The sequence below is a fragment of the Momordica charantia genome (assembly GCF_013281855.1).
Source record: "Momordica charantia cultivar OHB3-1 chromosome 10 unlocalized genomic scaffold, Mcharantia_2.0 BLBB01000010.1, whole genome shotgun sequence".
In the NCBI taxonomy this organism is placed as follows: domain Eukaryota; kingdom Viridiplantae; phylum Streptophyta; class Magnoliopsida; order Cucurbitales; family Cucurbitaceae; genus Momordica; species Momordica charantia.
In genome coordinates this window covers 22394787-22417116 of record NW_028275158.1, presented here as the reverse complement: position 1 = coordinate 22417116, position 22330 = coordinate 22394787, and the positions used below count along the sequence as shown (strand labels likewise).

The following is a 22330-nucleotide window of genomic DNA, read 5'->3' as shown; positions in this document are numbered from 1 at the left end:
ACGATGACGATGCAAGATTGGTCATCTATTTTTCGATTAATTAAAAGTATGATAACTAAAAAAATTTTAAACGTACATGAACTAAAAATAAATTAAAACAAAAAATATAGAAATCAAAATAGTATTTAAATAAATTTGGTATGCTACATTTCAAAAATTTCAACGAATAAAATTATAAATTTAGAAAACGAGTTAAAAAAAATGAAGGAAATAAGACAAAAATCCCTTCCTTTTGGGAAGAAGAACAATGCTGATTTTCGATAAAGGCATTTTCCAATTACTGTTCATTTGAACCCTTCGCTGAAAAATTATGCTGTTTCGTTTTCAAGCATCAGTTTCAATTTCAATCGCCAGTTCCTGTTTCTCGAATTTTGCTCCATCAAAACTAGGGTTTCTTTCCATCTCTTCTTCCCCAACGCATTCATTCGCCAAGGTAATTCTTCTTCTTCTTCTTCGCTAATCACTATCACAACTCACAAATTTCCCTTTCCAATTCATCACATCTACTCACACCCTTCATTTCCATTGATCGCAGATGGCGTCCGACCACTACACCTTTGGGCGATACAAGATTCATCCGAAGGAAGTATTCTTCTCCACCACTCTCTCTTACGCCATGGTCAACCTCCGCCCGCTTCTTCCTGGTACACTACTATTTACCTCTCTTTACTTCCCTTCCCTCTATTCTATGAACTGCGATTATTTGGGGTGGTAGGGTTCCTAAAAGTAGGGCAGTTTTTCTTTGGAGGTGGGTTAATATCGGCAATGTACGGGTTTGTGGATGGAGTGCAGTAGAAAGGTTTTCTGAGTAAGGTTGAAGGAGGATTTAAATGCCTTACCACAATTAAACTACTTATTTTTGGTTTTGAGCTCCTTTTGATACAATTTAATGAACTGCTGCATCAGTTGTCCCCCCACAAAAATTAGTTCATGAAGTTAAATAGATGGAATTGGTCTTATGATGGGTTGCAGTATTCAGTCCAATCTAAATCCTCGAGAGTTGGGGAAATATTATACTTTAGGTAGGTCATGATGCAGGCAATTGAACTATCTTTTTGCAAGACACAAGAGGCATCAATTGTTTAAGGCTTTAGCTTTACTGATAAGTTTGTTTGCTCATATAGTTACGTAAATAAATGATAGACATCAAATAGGCGATAGTTAAAACCTCAATTTTGCTTTCTCAAACCCAACTTGTTGTACCAAAATGCAAATTGCCTTTATAACAGCTTTTCTGAGAATGTCAGCTAGTTGTGATTCTAAACTGCAATGAGAGCTTGATCTCACCTTCTTTCTTTGCTTCCTCCAGTAATGAAATTTGACTTTAATTTGTTCTGTTGTACCATGATATATAGGGTTGGAGGCAACGAGATGGTAGAGTTGTTACTATCATAGCAATATTTTGTAGGCTCCTCTTCTTATAAATTCCAAAGCATCAAATAATTAATGTATCCATATTAGTTGATCTGCAATTGGTGCTCTGAAAATATATTTAGATTAAATAGTGGATTCAACCACAACTTATTGTTTCTCTGAATTCCAAGAGAAAAGCTATGTCAAGAGATAAAAAAAAACATAGCTGGAAGTGTTTTAGGTGGGATGGAATGAAAAGCTTTGGGAGATCAAGAGGGATTCTTATTCTATAGATGAAAAGAAAATTAAGTTTGTGGAAACTCTTCCTGGGATTTTCTCTTTCAGTTAAATTTATTTTGAAAGCTGAAGAGGCGTGCTGGGTCTCTAAGATCTATGGGCCACCTAGCAATAGATAAGAGACGACTTTTGAGAAGGCCAGATGAAATATTAAATCCTTTTCAAGATTCTCTCTTCCCATATGAGATTTGTGAGAGATTATCAAGCGTTGAAAAGGAGTCATTTAGAGGGAGAGGCCAGGTTTACAAAAATAATGTCCAGAATTATCTATCAACCGTACCACCAATCTGTCTTTATTTTGAGTAGGGATAACTCCATTCAGAACTGTTGAAGGTTTCAGCCCATTCTTCTATCTCTTCTCCTTGTAAGCTCTAAATTCAGGACTGGTGTTAATTCTCCTCGATAACAAACCTTTTTCACTTCTCATTTCTGGTTGGTCATGAGATTCTATCATGGTATGGTCTCAGTATCTGGAGGCACAAATGTCTCCTTTATGCAAAAACTTTAAATGTATCTATGCATTAAGCTGGCTTGGCTGTCAATTTTAGACGATCAAAGTGGGATGATGAATTTTGTATAACCATCTTATATAAAAGACTTCTTTATGCAGTGTTCTATAGCAAGAGCTTTTCTCTTTGTTGAACTGCAGCTGTTTAATTTTATTCTTATATTCAACGTTCAAGATTCTTCTGCTTACTCTTGTTTGATTGATTATTTTGGCTTTGCAGGTCATATCCTTTTTGATGCAAGATTTACTGGAAAATACTAGGAGAGGTGCTTGTATATATTCTAGAAGAGAGCCTCTTAAATATAAAAATTTCATCCCGACCCTTCAACGATTATGCTGATTTTATTTCTAACTCATGCTGTCATGAATTATCTTTTCTCAATATTACCCTTAAAATTTGTTTCTATACGCATCTTTCAGAATAATGAGCACGAGCAGGGTCTCTTATTTTCATTCCATCTTTTTAAAGGCCAGGATGGTTATAGCTCAAAATCTGGCATCCCACATTTGATTGTCCTTATTTATTAGTGTAAAGCTTAACACGTTTACTTTATGAAGTGACTTCAGATACTTTGATTGGAAAAGACATTCATGCCAAAATAATTGTTTTTTTTTTCTTTTGGATAGGACATGCCAATATAATTGTTAGATGCATTTATATGGATGGATATAAGAATTTTGTTGGTGGGATTTTTAGCAAGGCGTCCAACTATTCGTTTTGTTTATATATCTGTAAAAATAGATAGGATTAAGAAGCATTTGCAAATTTTGTGCTTCTATAATGGATTCCTGCCAAGATTCCTCTGAATGTCTTTGATAAGTTACGTTCTCATTGGATTACATGTGAAATTATAACTCAATTTGTTCAACTCTCGAATCTTGTTCAACTTAACATTTTGTACACGTGCTTGTCTGCCCAAAGCGTGAAGTTCAGCGCTTTGCCGATCTCACTGCTGACGAGACTTGTGATCTATGGCTGGCTGCTCAGCGGGTTGGTCGTCAACTTGAGTTGTACCATGATGCTTCATCACTCACACTTGCAATTCAAGTAAGCTACTTCGTAGATATGTACATGAAGATTTCTTTCAGATATGAATTCCTTTGTTATTGCTGTTACATTTTTCTTTTGGAGCTTACTCAGCTGGGTGACCTTTTGTCTGTCTGGATCCTTGCCATGTCTTTCATCTTTCTGATATCTTGGATGCCCTATGTATAGTGGTGCAAGAAATAAGTTTTAATAGCTTTAGGGTGGATTCGAGATTGGTTTTGGGAGGGTGAAACGTGCTTTTAGACAAAGAAAGAGCAGTCTTCAAAATTTTGAAGTGTTGGGAAATTGTAAAAATACTTGAAAGCACTTTTTTCAACGATTCATATTCTTCAGGACAAACTGAGTAGAGGGTGATATTGTGTTGTAGGATGGGCCCCAAGCAGGACAAACTGTACCTCATGTTCACATTCATATTCTCCCAAGGAAGGGTGGTGACTTTGAGAAGAATGATGAGATTTATGATGCTGTAAGATGATGAATCCATTTTTATGTTATGTTTCACCTACTTTTATGAGTTTTGATAGAACTGAACTGATGAAACTGAGTTTTTGGTTGTTGGTGGTATTAGCTTGATGAGAAGGAGAAGGAATTGAAGCAACACCTTGATTTGGACAAGGAGAGGAAAGATAGAGGCCTAGAGGAGATGGCTCAAGAGGCAGGTGAATACAGAAAGCTTTTCTTGTAACTTTCCTGTGCTTCTAATTCTGATTTTATATTATTTTTGCTTTTGCAATATCTTCAGTATTTTCGAACTATTCTGTTGTAATTTATGACAACATAAACTACTAAGAACGTGTAACGAACTGACTTTTAATATGATTATATATTTATATTTAGGTTTAAATGTTATTTTGGTGATTCCACTTTTGACTTCGGTTTATTTTGGTTTTTTATTTTCAATTTTTATTCATTTTAGTTATTGTACTATCAAAATATTCATTTTGGTCCCTCTACCTTTAAAAGGTGACCAATTTAGTCTCTAATCGTAAAATTTTAATACAAATTTTATACACAATAGAAATTCTTTAATATAAATTTTTTGCTATATTTCAAGAAATTAAAGTGACCAAGTGTAATGCTAATTTTATGACTAATGACGATCGTATTCGTTGAATGTTTCAATTGGGAGAACTTCAAAGTGAATGGACAAATGTAAAAAAGTATGATCAAAATATATTTGAAAGTGCAAAAATCAAACTGAACAACTGTGAATGTAATGTATAGAAATCAAAATGGATGATTTGAAAGTGCAAAGATCAAACTGAACAACTCAAAATGGATGATTTGAAAGTGCAAAGATCAAACTGAACAATGTATAGTTGAAATAAATGTAAATTAACTATTGAACAGTATTTAAATTTTGAAGACAGGTATTTAATTTGCACAATACTCCTAGACAAGCTATTATTATTATAAGAATTTTTAGTACTAAAAAATTTGGTGATTACATTGCTCATGTTATTGTTTCTTTCTAAATTCTTGATTTGACACTAATTTCAAATCTAAGCATGAGGCAATGATGAAGAATTTAAATCTGTAATCTAATAGCTATGGAAAGTAAAATATGATATAACTATCTATCATATATTATATTTTTATCACACCAATGAACTCTTGACATTGTTCATGGGGCAACGACTTTGCTAAATTCATTCCACATTTGTAAGTCACTTAAAAGCAAACATCACACCCATATTAGTTAAACCTCTCAAATAATTATCAAAATATGAACACTCTGCCATGATTTCTACTGGATCATTTGCCTACTATTAACCCTGCAAATTTCCTTCCCATCCATTAGTTCTCTACTATCATGCATCATATATCCAGTAAATTTGAAACTCAGAGTCAGTAAAAACCAAAGATCTGAATCCAAAAAGTGGTTCTTTAGTTCTAACAATAAGTGGGGTGGAGATTCAGACCTCTAAGCTTCACAATTTTAGCCAAAAAAGAGTCGTGAATCCGTGCCATGTATTGGTTTTTGTCATAGCAAATGCCACCAAAAGAAAAAACCTCAATGCCCACACAAGTAATTGGATAGGATATCAGAAAACAGAAAACTCAGAGAATTATTCTAACTCACAAGGGGAAAACACAAATTCCTGAGCCATGAGGAGCAAAAAATGAACAACAAGAATTACTCATAAAAGATACAACTATGCGTTATGGTCAGTATGTGTACACGCTATCCAAATCACAGACATTGATATGTTATTCTACAGACTTAGAGAGATGGAAATTACAAAATATCAAAAAAACAACATGCCATGCCTGTAATTGCCAGATTGGGAAAACAAAAAAGCCACATATATTTTAAACTGAGAAGGAGAATTTTTCTACCTCAAAAAACTCACAATCAACAGAACACATTGCAGCACAGCACCCCTCTTCTTCTTCTACTTGATCACAATTCAAACTCGTCTTCAAGCTTCAGTGCCTCAGCAGCTGCCTCCTCCTCCTCATCATCAACTACAAAATAGGGATTATGGGCCTCAGGCTTGAACTTGTAACCAGTGAATGCGTAGAATGCAAGAGTTGCCAATTCCCCAGCCACCACACTGGTCCAAAGATACCGATATGAAGTAATCGTCTCCAGTGCATAAACTACAACCCTGGTGAAGTAGATGTAGCATATAACCACAATGTAATACTGTCTAAAAAGGGTCAATTTCATCAGATTCACAGCCGCTTTCCCGTCGGTTCGGGCGGCCTCCCGCAAGTTCTTGATCGACCAAACAATCGGGAATAGAACCGCACAGCAGCAGATGACATCGACAAGCAAGAACACCTGCTTCCAAGTGACCCAATCTTGCTCAAAAGGCCCAGTTTCATCAATCACAACCTGAGCAATGTTGGCCACCACCTGAAGCGGGATCACAACCATCAACACCTTCTTCTCCTTGTCCTGCAAATAAGGCTTCAAGAAAGACCAACCAGTCCCGATCAAGACGATCAAAGTGAACAACGTGATGCCCTTTAAGAAACTGAATATGTAGAAGAGTACATCCCAGCCATGGGCGCTGCCGGTGCGCTTAATGTACGACTTGTCCTCCGCCTCGCAGAGAAGGTTGAGAGCCTTCAAGACCACAACGGCAAGCATAAAGAAATGAATTCCGTAAACCGTCAATCGCTTCTTGTAAAGAACGTAGATCCAAACAACGGCAAGAGTGAAATAAATCAAGGAAAGGAGGAAGTAAATCCTGGGGAGGACGGTCTTCCCGGCGGAGAGATAGTCCCGGCGGCCGGTCTTGGGTTCGAGGTTGTACATGGCGGATCGAACATCCATGGAAACCTGAAGTTGCAGGAGGCAGTTGGCGAAGACGAGAGTGTATTGATCGGCGTCGGTCTCGGAATAAAGAACATCAAATCGGTCACGGCCGGCGAGTTTATTGAAGGTGTAGACGGCTTTGACGAGGTCGGATTGGAGAGCGCAGGAGATTTCACCCTCCTCCAATTGCTGGATGACGTGAAGCCATGAGTCGCGAGTGCAGAGGAAGAAGCCGGCCTTGGAGAGGTCGAGATCTGGATTGGAGTCGGAGAGTGAGATGTGGGAGACGTTGAGCTCGAGGCGGCCGCCATGGCTGAAGCCGAAGACGTCGAAGGGGATGATTTGGCGATTGTCGTTGCGGACGTCGGTGAATCGAATCTCTGCAACAGATGATAAGGGAAAGAGGAAGAGGAAGAGGAAGATGAAGAGAAGGAAGATGGAGGAGAAACCCATGGCCATGGCGGAGAGAGCAGAAGAAGAAGAAGAAGAAGACGACGGGATTCCCTCGTTATCTCAGATCTGTTCTTCAACGCTCTGGTTTTTATCGTCCAAGAAATCAACGTGAGGGTTTTTTTTTTTTTTTTTTTCGTCTTTTCGGGAAATGGAAATTAACAGTTCACCCAATCTTGGTGTTGAAGGAAGAAAAAAAGAAAATTCCCTTTTTAAAAAAAAAAAAGAAGAAGAAGAAAATTCCTTCTTGAATAGCGTCTAAGATTAAATTAGATATTTAAAAAGAGAAAAGGGCAAAATTGGAGAAAATTTCTACCTTAATTGTCACGGTTTTTTTAAAACGATAGTTTTATAACAATTTTCCTCCTAAATTTTCAAAAATTTTAATAAGTGTTGGAGTTTTTATCTTAAACTTGATTAAATTTCATTTAATGAATACATATATTTTTTTTAAGTATACGTTGAGGTGGAAATTTGAACTCATGACCCTTTTTGTTGAAGATAGATATTTTAACTTATTGAGCTATGCTCAAATTGACTCCATTTAATGAATATAAAGTATATGTTTACTACAAATATTATGAAGCTTAAAAAATGTGTTTTAAATTTTAATGACCTATTAAATGCATTATTGAAAGTTTAGAACATATTAGATTACACGAATTTGAAAATTCATAGACTCCATTTGTAATTGCACCTCGATATTTATACTTTACCTTTAATACTTTATATAACATTATACGTGTGAAGGTAATTAATTAAAATTCAATATTACTCTTTAATATCTTTTTTTAGTAAGTCGGATGTGAGAATATGGAGATTTGAATCTCCGACCTTAAGAGAAGAAGTAGATTAATATCAATGTTTTATACTAGTTCATGAAATTTGATGATATTTCAGGACTAATTCTTACCACTAATTTTCATGATAGATAAGATGGTACACTATTGGGAAATTGACGTGGCACTACTCAGTCATTACTAATTCTTACCCGTAATTTTCCTAATTTTGTCATAATCATGTTAAAATTTGCACTACTTAAATTAAAAAATACTTTTGATTCCTATATTTTCATTGAAGTAATGATTTAATTCTTATACTTTTAAATTGGTAACAATTTGGAAGTAAAAAGGCATGAGTTCGAATACAGGACCTCTTGTTCTAATACCATATTAAAAATTAACAAACTATCACTCAACCTAAAAGTTTAAGTTGATGGGATGGGTAAATTCATTTATAAGTATTTGAACAATAAGAAGAACGCAGTTTTTTTTGTACCTTGATCTCGGGCTATAAGATCCTCTATTTCTTTGTTTAATTTATTTACCTTTGCAAAAAAAGAAAAAAAAATCATTAAATTTTAACAACATTTTTCATGATATAGACTAAATCGTTACAAACTTAATACAACCAAAAGTAAATTATTACATACTACAGTTTATGACTAAATTGTACAAATATCAAATATAGAGACCGCATCATTACGAGCTAAAATTCGGGGACTAAATCATTATTTTAATAAAAAAATATAGAAGCAAAATATTATTAATGGAATAATACTTTGACACTCCTATTAAATAAATTTTTGGTGCATAGACATAGTGTGATAAATAATTGAATAAAATATTTAATTTGGACAAGTCAACCAGGTAAGATTAGGATTAGGATTAAAGAGTTACCTAACTATATTCAATTTTTTAGTAGATGAAATCAAAACATGAATTTTTTCTAATCAATCAAATTGGTCCATTCAATTTCAACATGAAACAAATCTGTTGGAAGCGTTGAATCTAGTAAACAATAGCATCCACTGAAAATTTAAGGAGTTCTCATTTCCTTTAACGCTGTTTACTAAAGTGAAAGAATTGAACAAATTGATGGAATTCACCTAAGAGAATCGCTGTTCAAGTAATATAATTTATCTACTACAACGTTGTCAATGTCACTCTAATTCCTTATTTTGTGGGCTCCACACCTTTTCAATTTATAGACCGTTTTAGTAAACAACATCAATATGTTCATGATTTCGATTCTAGAAAACTTATAAAAATAACATTTCTATTCCAATTGTACTAAAAAAGGAAAAAAAAAATTGATTTTCACTATAATTACTTATCATTTTGATTCTATAAGTAAACGTGGCAAATTTAACTAGATTGATAGATAGATAAGAAAAGTATACAGAGTTCATCTAGGATCCATCAATAAATAGATTTAGTTTTTTCATGACGGGTTGATCCTTCACGTCCTCTAACCTCTCCATATATATATATATATAGTTCAATAATACGAAGATTCGAACAGCTGACATTTTGGTCCAACATCCATGCTAACTTTCGAATTTCGACCCAAAATAAGTTAACGGGTGTCTTATCCGCGGAGATTAATAAATTAATTAGATGATTTTGCAAAAAATGCGAGGGCCCCGACAAATGGGGCATTAATATAAGTAGCAGGCTCCGACTGCTGATAGTTATTGCGATCGTCAGAGAACTTGTCGCCATTATCAGGGCCACCAACAATGGCGCCGATCAGCAGATTCGGATTCGGCGAAGAAGAGTACAGGAACCGGAATCCCTCATTGCAGGAAACTCGATTAGGGCTCGCATGGAGGGACGGCAGAGAGGAACCTCTGTGGTGAATGTGCTGAGGGTATCGTTCTCCGAATCCCACCATGTAAGACATTCTCTCTGGATTCTCTCCCAATATGTAATCCACTTGCTTCTTTGCCTGCGCGATTAGGTCCTCTGCCGAAACCCTAGAAGTCCCGCATCGGATGGATCCGCCATTGGAGCTCAGGTACTTGGCGTATGTTACGAGCAGAAATGATGCTGATGTTACATACTGCAGGTTGCTCTCGCTTCCTTTGAAGAACAGTCCTCCTGCAATTTCGTTTCCAGGTTTGTTTTCATTTCAATAATGGGTGTCTCTTTTGTATTTTTCGTCTTAGTCCGTGAAGTTTCAGCATTTTTCTTAACTTTTTTGGTAGATGAGATGAACTGTCTATTTTGGTATTTGAACTTTACGGTTGTTTCAATTTTTATCACTGAATTTTTAGATTAGATAATAGAAGTATATGTGTTGGGAGAGTGAATTTTAGGTGGGGAAGTAATACTAAGAACCAAAGTGGTTATTTTTCAAAAGTTTAAGAAATAGAATAGGCATTTTAAAAGTTGACCAAATGGTTATTTTTCCAAAGTTCAAAGGCTAAAATAGACATTTTGAACTTCTAAAGACCAAATTAGAAAATCATGAAAGTTTAGATATAAAAAAAAGATTTTAACTTTTTATAATTCCTATACTTTCAAACAAAGAGTTAAATTATTGCTAACCAGGAGTATATTGACCACCGAAACTGGAAGTTCCTGGAATTAGGGAGCATATGTAATTGTCTGAGTGAGCTTTATAGACTTGGAATTCCTCCGAATTTTTCTCTAAGAAATCCTGTAGCAGCTCATCAAGCTTTAGTTGAGGAGATAAAATTTGGACTAAATTTTATTTAGAAGGGAGCACAAACAAAACCTGGGAGAGAAGGATCTTTGTTCCGGGGCGTTTGTCGTCCCAGCTGAATGTGTAGTCATCGTCATCAGCTCCTAGTATATGGCCATTGGACTGGATATAGTTCAAATGTGTGCTGTTTTTTGAGGCTTTATAGATCCATGAGGCACCCCATAGAAGCTCATCCTGATAATAGAGGTCATATGAACTCAAGAAAACAACATTTCAGAAAGAAAGAAAGCAAGCAAGTGGGTGAAGATCTTCTTAACTTACGTTGAATCCTGAGTAAGAACAGTAAAATGGACAAACCACTGAGTGGAGGGAGTCGCTGTAAGAACCTCTATGCTTGTCTGCAAGATTGAACACCTGCATTGCAAGAAATGGGAGTTATTTTTTTTTTTTTACTTTGCTTGGAGAACAATGAGGTGCAATAGCTATGTCCAATGGAAAGAAAAATGAGGTGGGAGGGAGTGGGACTGTTTTACTTTCAAGGCCGCGTTGAGCAATTTGGAAGAATAAGACGGGTCGGAGGCGTTGAACACAATGGAAGCTGCAGCGAGTGCAGCTGCGGTCTCTGCTGCTACATCGGAGCCTGGATTTTGAGTGGTTATCTTATACACAGTCCGCGGCGTGTCCATATCTTCAGGCCTTTCCCAGCATTTATGATCAAGGTTTGGATCTCCCACCTTCACACCACAAGTTGTCATATTATCTCATTTTTTTTCTTATTAAAGTTCTTTTATTTGGCTTAGTTAATGATATGTTATATGGTCACTCTACACTACTCACTTGAACATATAAGGTGTCAGGGGCAGCTGTGGCAGCCTTCAATAGATAATCCGACCCCCAACGAACGGCTGCTCTTGCATTCTCAATCTCGCTCCCCATCGAGTTACCAAACTCAATGACACTCCAAGCGAGCAATGTAGTTGTAAAGGCCATTGGCAAGCCAAACTTGACATTATCCCCAGCGTCATAGTAGCCACCAACAAGGTCAACCTGGAAAATAAGTTAATATTCACATTCCCATTAAGTTAGAGCCTGAGTTAGCTAGTTATTGAATAGATTAGACTCATAGCAGTAATGAACACCAAAGAGAAAAAGGGAAGCAAGCACATGATAAGAGGAGCCATCTGATAAGGCAGAATCCGCCCTCCATGTTAGACGTTGGTTCGAGGGCAGCTTCCCGGACCGCTGTCCCTCAAAGAAGAGAATGGAATACTGAAGAGCAGTAGAGTAATGTTGAGAAGTGAAAGCGGAGGAAGATAAGGCAAGGAAAGCCAAAATGAAGTAGAGGGCAAAAGTGATTGAAGAAGACATTGTTATAAGTTACAACACTCACTCAGAATGGTGAAGGAGTAGATGAAGTGCGGGTGTATTTATAGAGAGGAAGCAGAAGCAGGACTGCAGAAGAGAAGGAAATTTGTTTGTTGGTTTGGAGAGAAATTGGGTCACGGGATCAACTGCGCCAAATTGGAAGTTAAAGAGGGGAGGGTGAGGACAAACGAACTTTACGGTTGGGATTGGATTGGATAAAGGAATGGAAAAGTCAGAGGGGGAGGAGAAAAAACTAAGAATTGAATTGAAAATATGGGTATTGATAGTATTGAATATTGGAGAAAGTGAGGCGTAATTTACGTGGAAGAAGGGGGAACTTTGGATGCCAAAAAATGAGGTGGGAGTGGGAATACTGAATTAAATATAGCAACAGGAATTTGGCTGTATTGCAAAAAGAGAAGTCACGGGTGGGTATTTTTACATGCATATACTCAGTCTCTGCTCACATGAGCTAAACTCTTTTGCCACCCATAATTCTATGGGTAAAATTATGCACTCTTTTGAGTTTCATATCTTGTGATTGGCAAGTGGGTAATCCTCAGCTTTCACATGTATCTTCAAGATTAGTATTTTTAACTAACACATTTGTATTCTCTAGAAACAAATAGAGATGTATTTGTGATTTGTGGCCCAAAAACTGCACCATTACTGTCAAGATGGACAGGAACATTCTTTGGAATCTAGATTGTCTTGGCCTACACAATGTTGTATGTTTAAAGTTAGGCTAAATTACAAAAAAATATCTCTAAACTTTTCCATCTGTTTCAAGTTCTAATACTACTACTCACTTTTCATAAATGTTTCAAAAGTTTCAAGAAACACCTATTAAACACAATTATGTTTTTCTTGATCGAAAAACAAGAAACATGAAATGTTACGAAACTGATCCTTTACCATATTTACTCAATAATCTTTCCATGATATTCGCTCAACCCTCAAAATTTTATCCTGTCTTTCTCACTTCATAAATAAAATTGTTAAATTTCTTGGTTGAAAGAACATTTTATGATATAGTTTTGACCCTTTTAAGGATGAGATTATAAACTCTTTTTAATTGTTTCATGGAGTTACCTAGTTTATCACGCCAAAACAAAAAAAGTATTATGTGCAAGTATATCAAGACTCGTCTTCGATTCATATCTAAGTTTTCTTCTTTATCTTTATATACTTTTTCAGATCCATTGCTGATATTAAGTAGCAGCTAAAAATTACTTCGTGCTTTCCACTCAATGGAAAAATGGGTCAAATTCCACGAGACTTTAGGACATAAAAGTTTGAATAGAGCCGAATGTAAATGTTGGTCATTATTCATATATTTATGTACTAGAAAATATAAAGACCATTTAATTGCAGGTGCAATAACGGTGTCAAGTCCATTTGATCTTTTACGATGTATGTTGCACATATCAAGGACCCTATTGAAAGGATGAGTATGATATTTTGACAGAATTTAGCTCCAATTTTTTTTGATGATACTAAAGCCACATGAGCTTTAGTTAATTTATTCTCAAATGCTATTTGCTCATTCTATTGATTTTTAATCATAAACCAGAATGCTTCGTTTATTTCATTCCTATTGATGGAGGCCTTTTTTTATGGATTTGGTCTTGATTGTGGATGATATTAAAGACATTTCAACTTTAGTTAGTTGTTTATGAGAATACAAATGATGCTTGTTTATTTCATTGTCCTGTAGATGGGAGCTCTTTATCTCGAGCTCGGCCATTAGTATTCTGGAGGCTGGGCGGGCTCTGAGCTCGATCCCTCAAGTACCAATATAGTCCTCAATTTTATTCACTTAAAAAGTCGTATCTTGAACTATCATATCATATGGAAATTAAAAGCTAGGTTATATAATTATAACAATCTTTACCTTGGAAAAAATTCAAATAGAGAGCAAAAGAGAGAGAAAAAAAAAGCCTCGAAAGCTATGACTTGTGGTTTAAAAGAAAGATATTATATATTGTATGGTATGCATCCGACAGTGTTGGAATAAAAAATATACCATATGTGCCAAATGCCAGTTTGGTGGCGGTGAATAAAATCAGACCATGAAAATATTTAAGTGCATATCGATCAATATTCATTGCAAACCACTAGGGATGGTAAAAGAAACCGCGGGTACCCAACCGATCGGGTCGGGAATCCCCAAATTGATAGGGGACAGGGTCAAACCGATGATCCTACTTGAGGTCCCGGGACAAGGTGGGGATGGGGGAGGTTCCTGCGTAGTCCTTGTCCCTGCTCCAACCTCGTCCCATTTAATATTTTACTAATTTTTATTTTATATAATATTAATATATTAATTTTAATAAATAATTTTAATTATATTTAATTGAATTTTACACTATTCTATACAAGAAAAAGTTTATATTTTTTAAAGAATTAAAATATTAGTAAATATTTCTAATATATATATTGGGGACGGATTCCCCTCCCCGATTAGGGAATCCCTGCCTTGTCCCAGCCTCCAAAATTTCAAAGACAGGATTGGAGATGAGGGAAAAAATCCCCAATGGAGCGAGGATGGGGATGACCCCAGCTTTGCCCTGTCCTGCCTTGTCCTGTTACCATCCCTAATGATCATCATTAAATTTTTGACATGATTTTTTTTAATATATTTCAAAAAATAAAAGAGTTTTCTACGGGTGATGAATATGGATATTACCAGCATCTGAGTATTTTTCATAAATTTTCATGAGATAATGCATTCAAGCTTGTAATTTAGGACATAAAGAGGCACTAGGATTCGCCAGGGAACCTGCCACAAACACAAATGAAGATATATGAATTAGTGAAAAACTTGAAGCATTTTAGCAAATATGCTTCATCATTGGAATGCAAACAGACATTCCCTTACATAAATTTGTGTAGCAAGGTTGATTAGATACTGGATCCTCTTCAAACCGCGGTGGAACTTGGCCATATATCATCTCGCAACTCATGTCTTCAAAATCTAAGTTCGACAGGAGCAAGGAGAAACAATGTATTAGAAATGCCATTAAAGTATTAAGAGCATATTAGTAATTAGACAAGGAATTTGTTTGTGATTATAGATAGGAGTGCGAGCCCATAGGAGATGAAGGTAGGCAATGATTTAGTTGGTTTGGGCTCCAAAATAAACTTGAGAGGTTAATATGTACCCTTGAATACTATAATAGGGGAATTATTGTACTTCTTTTATCACTTATGATACCATTTCAGTTCTTTGATTCTATCATGATGGTATAACATTTTGGCTACAACAAAGCGGTGTTCAAACCACAAGAAATTATTTTGTAATTATAGCATCTTTATGATTATCAATGATTAGAATGTTTCGATTATGTAATTTCCTTTTGTGCAGTGTTCTTTTAACATATTTTCTTGTTTCATTAGAAAAGAACATAAGATTGTCTAGGTATGCATTGAATCAAATATGATCAAGTTAAAACATGATCAAAGATATACGTACTAGGATTCATGGTGAGAGGGAGCCCAAATTCATTGGTGAAGAAATCTTGTGTGGGTATCTTGCACATATTCACACACATACCAACACACCCACTGTTCTCCAGGTACCTTCGATTGGTATAAAGTGAAGATGAATATATACTTTTTGTAATTATGGATTGATAACCATCACCATAACCAAATGAAGTTTATATATACCGGCACTTCTTTATATGAACTCCACTTCTTTGCTTTATACCATCTACCTCCACTTCCACCACCTATACAAAAGAAAGTATAAGATTCTTCCACATATATTGGAAGGTTATAGAGTTATGGAAAGTTTGTTGATTTAACTCATGACCTTTTGCAGAGTAAAAAGTCTTGGAAACTAGCAAATTGTTGACGATTAGATGAAGATTAATGCAAGATTCTTATTATCATATTATTAACAATGAGATACAAATCAAAAATTAAAATAACTTCAGGATATAAGTTCATGATGGTCACTTACCTAAATGCAAATATATTATAATACTAGTCATTTGATCTCAATAACAAATCTAACTACAACTAACAAAACAAGAACTAGAAAAAAGGACAAGTTCCTAAAAAAAAAGATTCAAGCCAACTACATCCGTGCTAAGCAATTTACTTCAATTTTGTAATAGATGCTTTTGAGGGTTCGTTATCTAAACTTGTTAGATGCAACCTTACATAAATATGTGATATTAAAATCCATGATAGTCACCTATTTAAGATATTAAAATCCACATACTACCTGACTATCAAATATTGTAGAGTCAGAGGGTTATCTCATCACACATATATTACAACGCCACAGTCATCTAACCTCAATCACAAATCCAACTACAACTAACAAAACAAGAACTAGAAAAGAAAAAGTTCCTAAAACAAAGATTCAAGGCATCCATACTAGTTTGTGCCAAACAATTTACTTCAATTTTATAATAGATAATTTTATTACAAAATTGAAGGTTCCGTGTCTAAATTTATTAGACACAACTTTAAAAGTGTACGATGGAGTATCAAAACAAAATTACTCCATTCCAAAACCAACAACCAACAAGTATCAGCACTAAGCAATTCAGAATCATTCACTAATTGTTCAGTAACAGTGCGCATTCATTTGGAAAACTGAAGCATTCAAATCAACAAAAAAGAGAGAGCCTAAAGTGAAGAGAAGAGCAGGGATTCATAGAAATTAGGTATCTCCGTGGCCTTAGCCATGGCGGCGTGGCGCAGAAAATTAGGGCTTCGAATTTGAAGATGGGAATGGAATGGAGAAATTAATTACCTCGGAGGGGCCGACCAACCACTGAAAAAATGGCACTGTTATTGACGCATTGAATTCACAAGCCCACTTCGTCGGCGGGAACAATTTCCTGAACTGCGCGCCATTCGACAACAATTTCTCTTTATGATTATATTATCAGGAGGGAATTAATCCATTTCTACCCTGAACTTTCTATTCTTGTCAAATCTACAAAATTTAACAAGAATCAAAGAAAAAATCTAGCTCTAGCATTGTCTTTCACTGCATCTCCGTCAATTTTGTAATTCTTTCTTCCAAGCACTTCTTCTAACCAAGGAAAAATTGCAACACTTGTCCAATTTAAAAGTTTACAGTAAACATTACTAACTTCACCGAGCTTGAGATAACTCGATAGAGCTATAACGAATATGACTAACAATTTTAACTGCAAATCCAGAAAGATATATGAAGGTAAGTTGATAAGTTTCAGATACCACCTATGACATTCTATTAAGGATTCTATTGAGGATTCGTAGTTGCATGGTTAAAGAACTCAACTCATAGTTGACGTAATAATGGAATAGAACCATTCTATCGTATTCTATTTGTAAGTATAAAATCAAGTTCGTTCCCATTTTAGCCGCAACAGATTTACTAATTCTTACCTGTGCAGGTGCACCGGGAGGAAGCATAGACAAGAGAACCTGACGCACAACTTGCTGCTGCTGCACTCGGTTTCTGCCTTGCATTACTCTCTTGGAAGCATCCACAAAGCTTTCATAATCATAAAGATCCCACCATTTTCCCTTCTTCTTCTCCTCCTTTGAAAATTTCTCCATTTTTCCAGCAAAAAGTGTCATAAAAACCTTCTCAAACGCCCCATCACTGTACTTTGTCTTCTGCCCCAATGGAGCTGGCTCCCCCGATGCCTCTGCAATCCCACATCGGATAAGTCCTCTTCCCCTCCTTCTGCTCCCAATCCTCTCAACTGGAGCTCTCAAGAATTGGCCACTTTGTAGCTTCACAACCACCATTAAAACCACTTTGTAGCTACTATTTGCTTCAACTTCATCAGATTAATTACCTTTTATCATGTCAAATGATATGATGATTCCACACAGCTTGTGGGTGGCTGAGGTTTGCTTTTGAGAGATATTATGATTTTATAAAGATATGAAGTCCTCTAATTTGTCCCGACTCTCCAAATTTTGCTTCTCTATGATTCATCATTGGATATCGGGGATACGAACGGTGTCTTTTTTTATTTTGGAACAAGTTACAAGGCGGTTCATCCTTTTATGATATTCCCAACTAAAGAATATTAGATTCCCTCTTTCGAGTTCGCCATTAAAAGAGAACGAATGCTAGAATGCCAATAGATGTTTATTACTGAATTGGATAAATCGTCAATCTCTAAAACAGACGATATAATGTACTTTATCTAGAGGTTAATTAGGATAGGGAGAAGATTGATCCCTAATATATAAGTAAAGGACAACATCTCTTTTGACACGTACACTTGGACAAGAAGAGTGGTGAATTATTGTTTTATTAGTTTGACTGAGTTAGTCTAGAAGGACGACACAAGGAAAACATTAATTGGTGTGTGACGTGTCGTGATTTGGTTCATGGATCAAGAGGTTTTGATGAATTATTCTTGGCTAAAATTGAAATATCATTGATGAAGACATGAGGATGAGGTTAGAAATAGATTTGTGGCTGTGGTTGTGTCAAGGATGGATATGGCAGTCTGTGGTGGGGAAGATGGGCACTTTAAAAGCCTGTTGACCTAAGTGTGGGCAAACATACTTTTTAAGTGTTAATTTTACGAGCTTCAATTTTCTCTTTTTAACCGATCATGTGGGATAATTTCTAACAACTTATAGTCAAATCAATTTTATAGATCATACAACCTAAACACTGACAACTATTCACATATTTGTTCGATTGAGATCTTTAGTCATTCTGTATTGAGATATCTACATACATCGAGCTCACTTGTCATTTAGTTTACCCCGTACATAATCTAACAATACTAATTCGATAAATTCCAACTGACTAGGTGTATTGTGCCTATTTTAATTTTGAGTAATATATCTGGAAATCCCCAAATGATTTCTTATTAACACTGTTTCGAACATAACGAGTACATTCCAAAATAACTGTTACTCGGCATCTTTACCCTTGGCCATGAACCTTCCTTGGATTTTTAATTCACGCGACTCTTCCATTTCCTGATCCAAAATGAAGAAAAGAAGAAAGAAAAAAGAGAAGTTAGTAACTCGAAATAAAATTATGAAAGATGTCGTTGCAATCAAACATAGTAATACAATGATTTGTAAACGTAGAATCTCACAACACTAATTTGATAGTTGGAGTCATTCTGTCAAACATCACTTTAATGTTAAGTGAACACTCAACAATGACTTGCTCTCTCCTCGATATCACGTCTGTACTAATATATATATATATATATTATATATATAATATATATAGTTCAACAACATGTGGGAGTAGAATTCAAACCATGATGTATGTTTTAACAGTTAATCTATGTTCATATTAGCGATCTATGCTCATAATACTTTATAGTAATTCGAGTGTGCACGATTTGTTTCGTTGTATCAAAAGAGAAATATAAAAGAGGTGACTTTTATTAACTTCGTCACTCTATCATTTTCAAGAACTTTCATGCATCAATTTCTAAAGTGAAAAAAAAAAAGAAAAAACAACCAAAACCACTTTAATTTAGAGTTCTCAATGAAAAAGACACTTACAATTGATATGATATATTATTATTTCTTTGGACCCCATCTGAATTATTTGATGATCATCGATCTTTTTCCACCTATATCAAATAAAATTTTGACCTAATAAGTTAGTTTCATTTTCAAACTTCTAGTTTTAAAGAGTCGAGGGCCGAAAAAGTTGATAAAATTATCAATTCATCAACCTTTTTATTGTATATCTTAGAAGACGAGTCATGAGATATGAACATAGTACGCTAGATTGAAAGTTACAAGAAGAAAATCCCTATTACTATGATCGAGCATCCTGAGTGAGATCATAAAAGAGTTTATCCCGAGTGAGGTCAAGAGCATCCTGAGAAAATCTCTATTACTTCGATCGAGCATCATGTTAGACGTTAGTTTTCATAGTAGACAATATCATCATATTATTTCAACAATATAGATCGACGTACAAGCTAAAAACATGCACGTAAGAACTTACCATTCATGAACTCTAAAGAAGAGAAGAAGGTTATCTTTATAAGTTGAGCTTTAGAAACAAAATAAAAATAGGGAACATGCAACTTAGCGTACAATAATTCTTAAGGACTTCTCTCTCACGGAGAAAGTCTATGATCCAAACTTCATTGACTTAAAGTGTAATTTGCTGCTCAATAGTTAATATTCAAGTCGTTGAAGTATAGCGGTGCGTAAGGTCTTCTCTTTCAAGGCCGCCCCTTGAGGAACTCTAACAACAACATCTTGAAGCATCATATCATTTACACTTGATAGTCCCAAATCCCTTAGCACATTCAGAAGCCTTGCTGATGGATAATTTTCATCTCTGCGCTGAACTCTCACCATTGCTTCTGACTCAATAATTCTCACTTCTACATTATTGATCTTGGTGTTGTTCATCAAGTAACTCGTCGAGCTTATCGTCTGCTCCACGGTCGATATCGTGCTCCGGTTCTGATCAAATACACTGCTCATGCTGCTGCTATGATGCTGTGATTTCAGTTTGGACTCCATGCCTTGGATCTTGGACTTGAGCTCATTGATGTAAACTACAGCATCGGCGAGTAGCGACGCTTTGTCCATTTTCGATACGTTTGGAACCACTGATCGGAGTGCGTAGAATCTGTGGTTCAGCTTCTGTCGTCGCTGCCGCTCTGCTTCCACATGGTTCACCGGAGGTGACAATGGATCTGTTTTGTTCTTCCCGGGCCTCTTCCCCCTCTTAACACTCCCTGTAAGTTCAAGAAACGATATTAGATCATGTGATTTGAAATATTGAAAAGGATTGAAACGCTAATTTAATGTAACCTTTCAATCTTAATTTCTCAATAGAAAATGAAAACATGATAGCCAAAGCGAGTATAGCTCATCCATAATTGATGTATATATATATCTCCAATTAAGAGGCTGTAAATTCAATCCCTACTCCCACATGTAAAAGTAAATAAATAAAATAAACAATGAATTTAAATTAGTATTCTACTGTTAACTATGAGATCTAGTTATTTTGAGATCAGTGCAATATCATTCTCTCTAAAGAGCGCCAAAATGTGAATACAATTTTTTGAATTCACCTATAAACTAATATGATATCCGAAATGAAGTTATATGTTTAAACTCCTATAATGTCATTTTTTTTATTCATTAAAAATGATTAAATATTCAAAGTCTTTGTTTCCTCCATAATTGAGGACGAGAATGTTAAGAATACGAACGAAAATAACTTGGACCTTGATCAATAATAATTTCGTTTTTAGCTTTCTGATTTTGACAATTATTCTCGGTTGAGTCACAATTTCTTTAGCATGTCTCCACCTCCCTTAAAAACACATTTAAATTTTGAGTCAAATTTCAAAAACAAAAATAAAGACGAGTTTTAAATTTTTTTTTTAGTTTTCAAAACTTGGATTGAATTTTGGAAGAAGCAGATTCAAAACAAAGAAATATAGAAATGAAAAAGTAGTGTTTAGACATTAATTTTCGAAGATCAAAAATTAAAAACAAAATGGTTATCGAACAAGTCTATTAACATTACCCTTCCAAGTCCATGAAATCGCCCCCTTCCATTCTATTCACCACCAATTCGTCATAAAACAAATCGTGAAACATTGCCTCCCTCTCCTTGTTGCCGCCCTCCACCTTGAAACTAATCAGTTGTCCCCCGCCACGGCCGCCCGTTTTCGAGGATCGGGCGACGAACTCCCTCGAGCCGCGAAAATGGCCATCTCTCCAAGTGAAAACAAGATTCCCAGTGATGTCCTTTGAAGGCTGCCAGAAAATGGAGTAAGCCCACCATTCAGGGCGATTATGGAGGATGAATTGCAGCCTCTGTTGAAGCGTAGGGTTGGCTGAATTTGGAGAGGAACAAGGAGAAACCATTTCATCCATGGAGGGTTGATTAATTTTGAGTTCAATTTCTCTGTAAAAAATAATTTGGAGTTTGAAGATTGGATATGAGAGAGAGGAGAGACAAATATGATATTATAAACATTCAGCTTATATAGACAAAAAAAAAAAAAAACAAAGATGATGTTCATTAAGGAGCCCACCTTTGTGTGTGTTCTATGTTTAAAATGTTGGTAAATTCAATCATTCACCCACTCTTTATGCAAGGATATGGCACAACAATGTATTTCAGATTGCAGCTCGAACTCGGCCTCCGGACCGATCTGAATACTTGGGCGGACCTGCACAAAAAGGTGAGCACTCCGACGATCAAGTCAGTATAGGTCGGATTCCCAGTTTAGTTCGAGGTCAGAAATCATCGTACCTGATCGTGGAGTGAGGTCCTCTACTTATGGGTGGTAGTCCCGCTAATCTCGCGACGGTTACACCTGGTAATCTCGGGACCGTCGGTTACACCCGGTAATCTCGGGGCCGACGGTTACACCCGATAATCACGCCACTGACAGTAGCTCACATCGGCCCCTACCGAGCTTCCCGGTAGGTCGGACCTCGGCCAGGTTCACCTCGGCCCTCATACTTAGCATCTGTCAACGCTAGTGGTGGTGATCTCGGCGGTCCGAACTGGGGCATGACTCATGAGTCATCTTGGAGCACCAATAGGGGTCCTCCACGTGTCCAGGGTATTCTCTTCCCCAAACACCCACCATTT

At 36.0% G+C, this 22330-nt stretch overlaps 5 protein-coding genes and 1 long non-coding RNA gene across 7 annotated transcripts; 2 read left to right on the top strand and 4 right to left on the bottom strand.

Annotated features, from left to right (window-relative positions):
- Positions 1–231: 231 nt before the first annotated feature.
- Positions 232–4055, top strand: FHIT (FRAGILE HISTIDINE TRIAD). The gene is made up of 5 exons (XM_022289735.2): positions 232–433; positions 536–646; positions 3060–3206; positions 3574–3672; positions 3775–4055. The coding sequence occupies exons 1-5, from the start codon at positions 311–313 to the stop codon at positions 3889–3891; spliced, it is 597 nt and encodes a 198-aa protein (XP_022145427.1). The 5' UTR covers positions 232–310; the 3' UTR covers positions 3892–4055.
- Positions 4056–5330: 1275 nt separating this feature from the next.
- Positions 5331–7084, bottom strand: LOC111014901 (Lung seven transmembrane receptor family protein). Its single transcript, XM_022289764.2, has one exon. The coding sequence runs from the start codon at positions 6931–6933 to the stop codon at positions 5611–5613; it is 1323 nt and encodes a 440-aa protein (XP_022145456.1). The 5' UTR covers positions 6934–7084; the 3' UTR covers positions 5331–5610.
- A 2086-nt stretch (positions 7085–9170) lies between these two features.
- Positions 9171–11742, bottom strand: LOC111014896 (endoglucanase 1). Its single transcript, XM_022289760.2, has 7 exons — positions 11539–11742; positions 11212–11421; positions 10908–11108; positions 10696–10788; positions 10447–10608; positions 10257–10368; positions 9171–9806 (listed from the first exon to the last, which is right to left on the bottom strand). Exons 1-7 carry the CDS (start codon positions 11740–11742, stop codon positions 9316–9318), a joined length of 1473 nt encoding a protein of 490 aa, XP_022145452.1. The 3' UTR covers positions 9171–9315.
- On the top strand, positions 9437–13220 carry LOC111014897 (uncharacterized). Its single transcript, XR_002601953.2, has 3 exons — positions 9437–9576; positions 9667–9824; positions 12937–13220. It is a non-coding gene; the product is annotated as an uncharacterized LOC111014897 (long non-coding RNA).
- A 1129-nt stretch (positions 13221–14349) lies between these two features.
- LOC111014760 (beta-carotene isomerase D27) lies at positions 14350–17785 on the bottom strand. 2 transcript variants are annotated; one of them, XM_022289574.2, is made up of 6 exons: positions 17134–17770; positions 16511–16603; positions 15412–15473; positions 15215–15321; positions 14621–14716; positions 14350–14521 (listed from the first exon to the last, which is right to left on the bottom strand). In XM_022289574.2, exons 1-6 carry the CDS (start codon positions 17500–17502, stop codon positions 14472–14474), a joined length of 777 nt encoding a protein of 258 aa, XP_022145266.1. In that variant the 5' UTR covers positions 17503–17770; the 3' UTR covers positions 14350–14471. The 2 variants fall into 2 exon arrangements, with proteins under 2 accessions (XP_022145266.1, XP_022145267.1); XM_022289575.2 differs by lacking the exon at positions 16511–16603 and having other exon boundaries at positions 17134–17785.
- A 1896-nt stretch (positions 17786–19681) lies between these two features.
- LOC111014782 (transcription factor bHLH14-like) lies at positions 19682–21667 on the bottom strand. The gene is made up of 3 exons (XM_088119186.1): positions 21251–21667; positions 20524–20531; positions 19682–20447 (listed from the first exon to the last, which is right to left on the bottom strand). The coding sequence occupies exons 1-3, from the start codon at positions 21601–21603 to the stop codon at positions 19876–19878; spliced, it is 933 nt and encodes a 310-aa protein (XP_087975312.1). The 5' UTR covers positions 21604–21667; the 3' UTR covers positions 19682–19875.
- Positions 21668–22330: the final 663 nt, after the last annotated feature.

Excerpts from the sequence above, each read along its gene's own strand:
- FHIT (XM_022289735.2), top strand. The coding sequence starts at position 311 with ATGCTGTTTCGTTTTCAAGCATCAGTTTCAATTTCAATCGCCAGTTCC. Across the intron at positions 434-535 it reads CAACGCATTCATTCGCCAAG|ATGGCGTCCGACCACTACAC; the intron begins GTAATTCTTCTT and ends CATTGATCGCAG. Across the intron at positions 3,673-3,774 it reads ATGATGAGATTTATGATGCT|CTTGATGAGAAGGAGAAGGA; the intron begins GTAAGATGATGA and ends TGGTGGTATTAG.
- LOC111014901 (XM_022289764.2), bottom strand. The coding sequence starts at position 6,933 with ATGGCCATGGGTTTCTCCTCCATCTTCCTTCTCTTCATCTTCCTCTTC.
- LOC111014896 (XM_022289760.2), bottom strand. The coding sequence starts at position 11,742 with ATGTCTTCTTCAATCACTTTTGCCCTCTACTTCATTTTGGCTTTCCTT. Across the intron at positions 11,422-11,538 it reads CAGATGGCTCCTCTTATCAT|GTTGACCTTGTTGGTGGCTA; the intron begins GTGCTTGCTTCC and ends CTTATTTTCCAG. Across the intron at positions 10,369-10,446 it reads CAAAGATCCTTCTCTCCCAG|GATTTCTTAGAGAAAAATTC; the intron begins GTTTTGTTTGTG and ends GAGCTGCTACAG.
- LOC111014760 (XM_022289574.2), bottom strand. The coding sequence starts at position 17,502 with ATGGTGGTTGTGAAGCTACAAAGTGGCCAATTCTTGAGAGCTCCAGTT. Across the intron at positions 16,604-17,133 it reads CTCCCGGTGCACCTGCACAG|TTCAGGAAATTGTTCCCGCC; the intron begins GTAAGAATTAGT and ends AATGGCGCGCAG. Across the intron at positions 15,474-16,510 it reads GGTTGGTCGGCCCCTCCGAG|GTGGTGGAAGTGGAGGTAGA; the intron begins GTAATTAATTTC and ends TCTTTTGTATAG.
- LOC111014782 (XM_088119186.1), bottom strand. The coding sequence starts at position 21,603 with ATGGATGAAATGGTTTCTCCTTGTTCCTCTCCAAATTCAGCCAACCCT.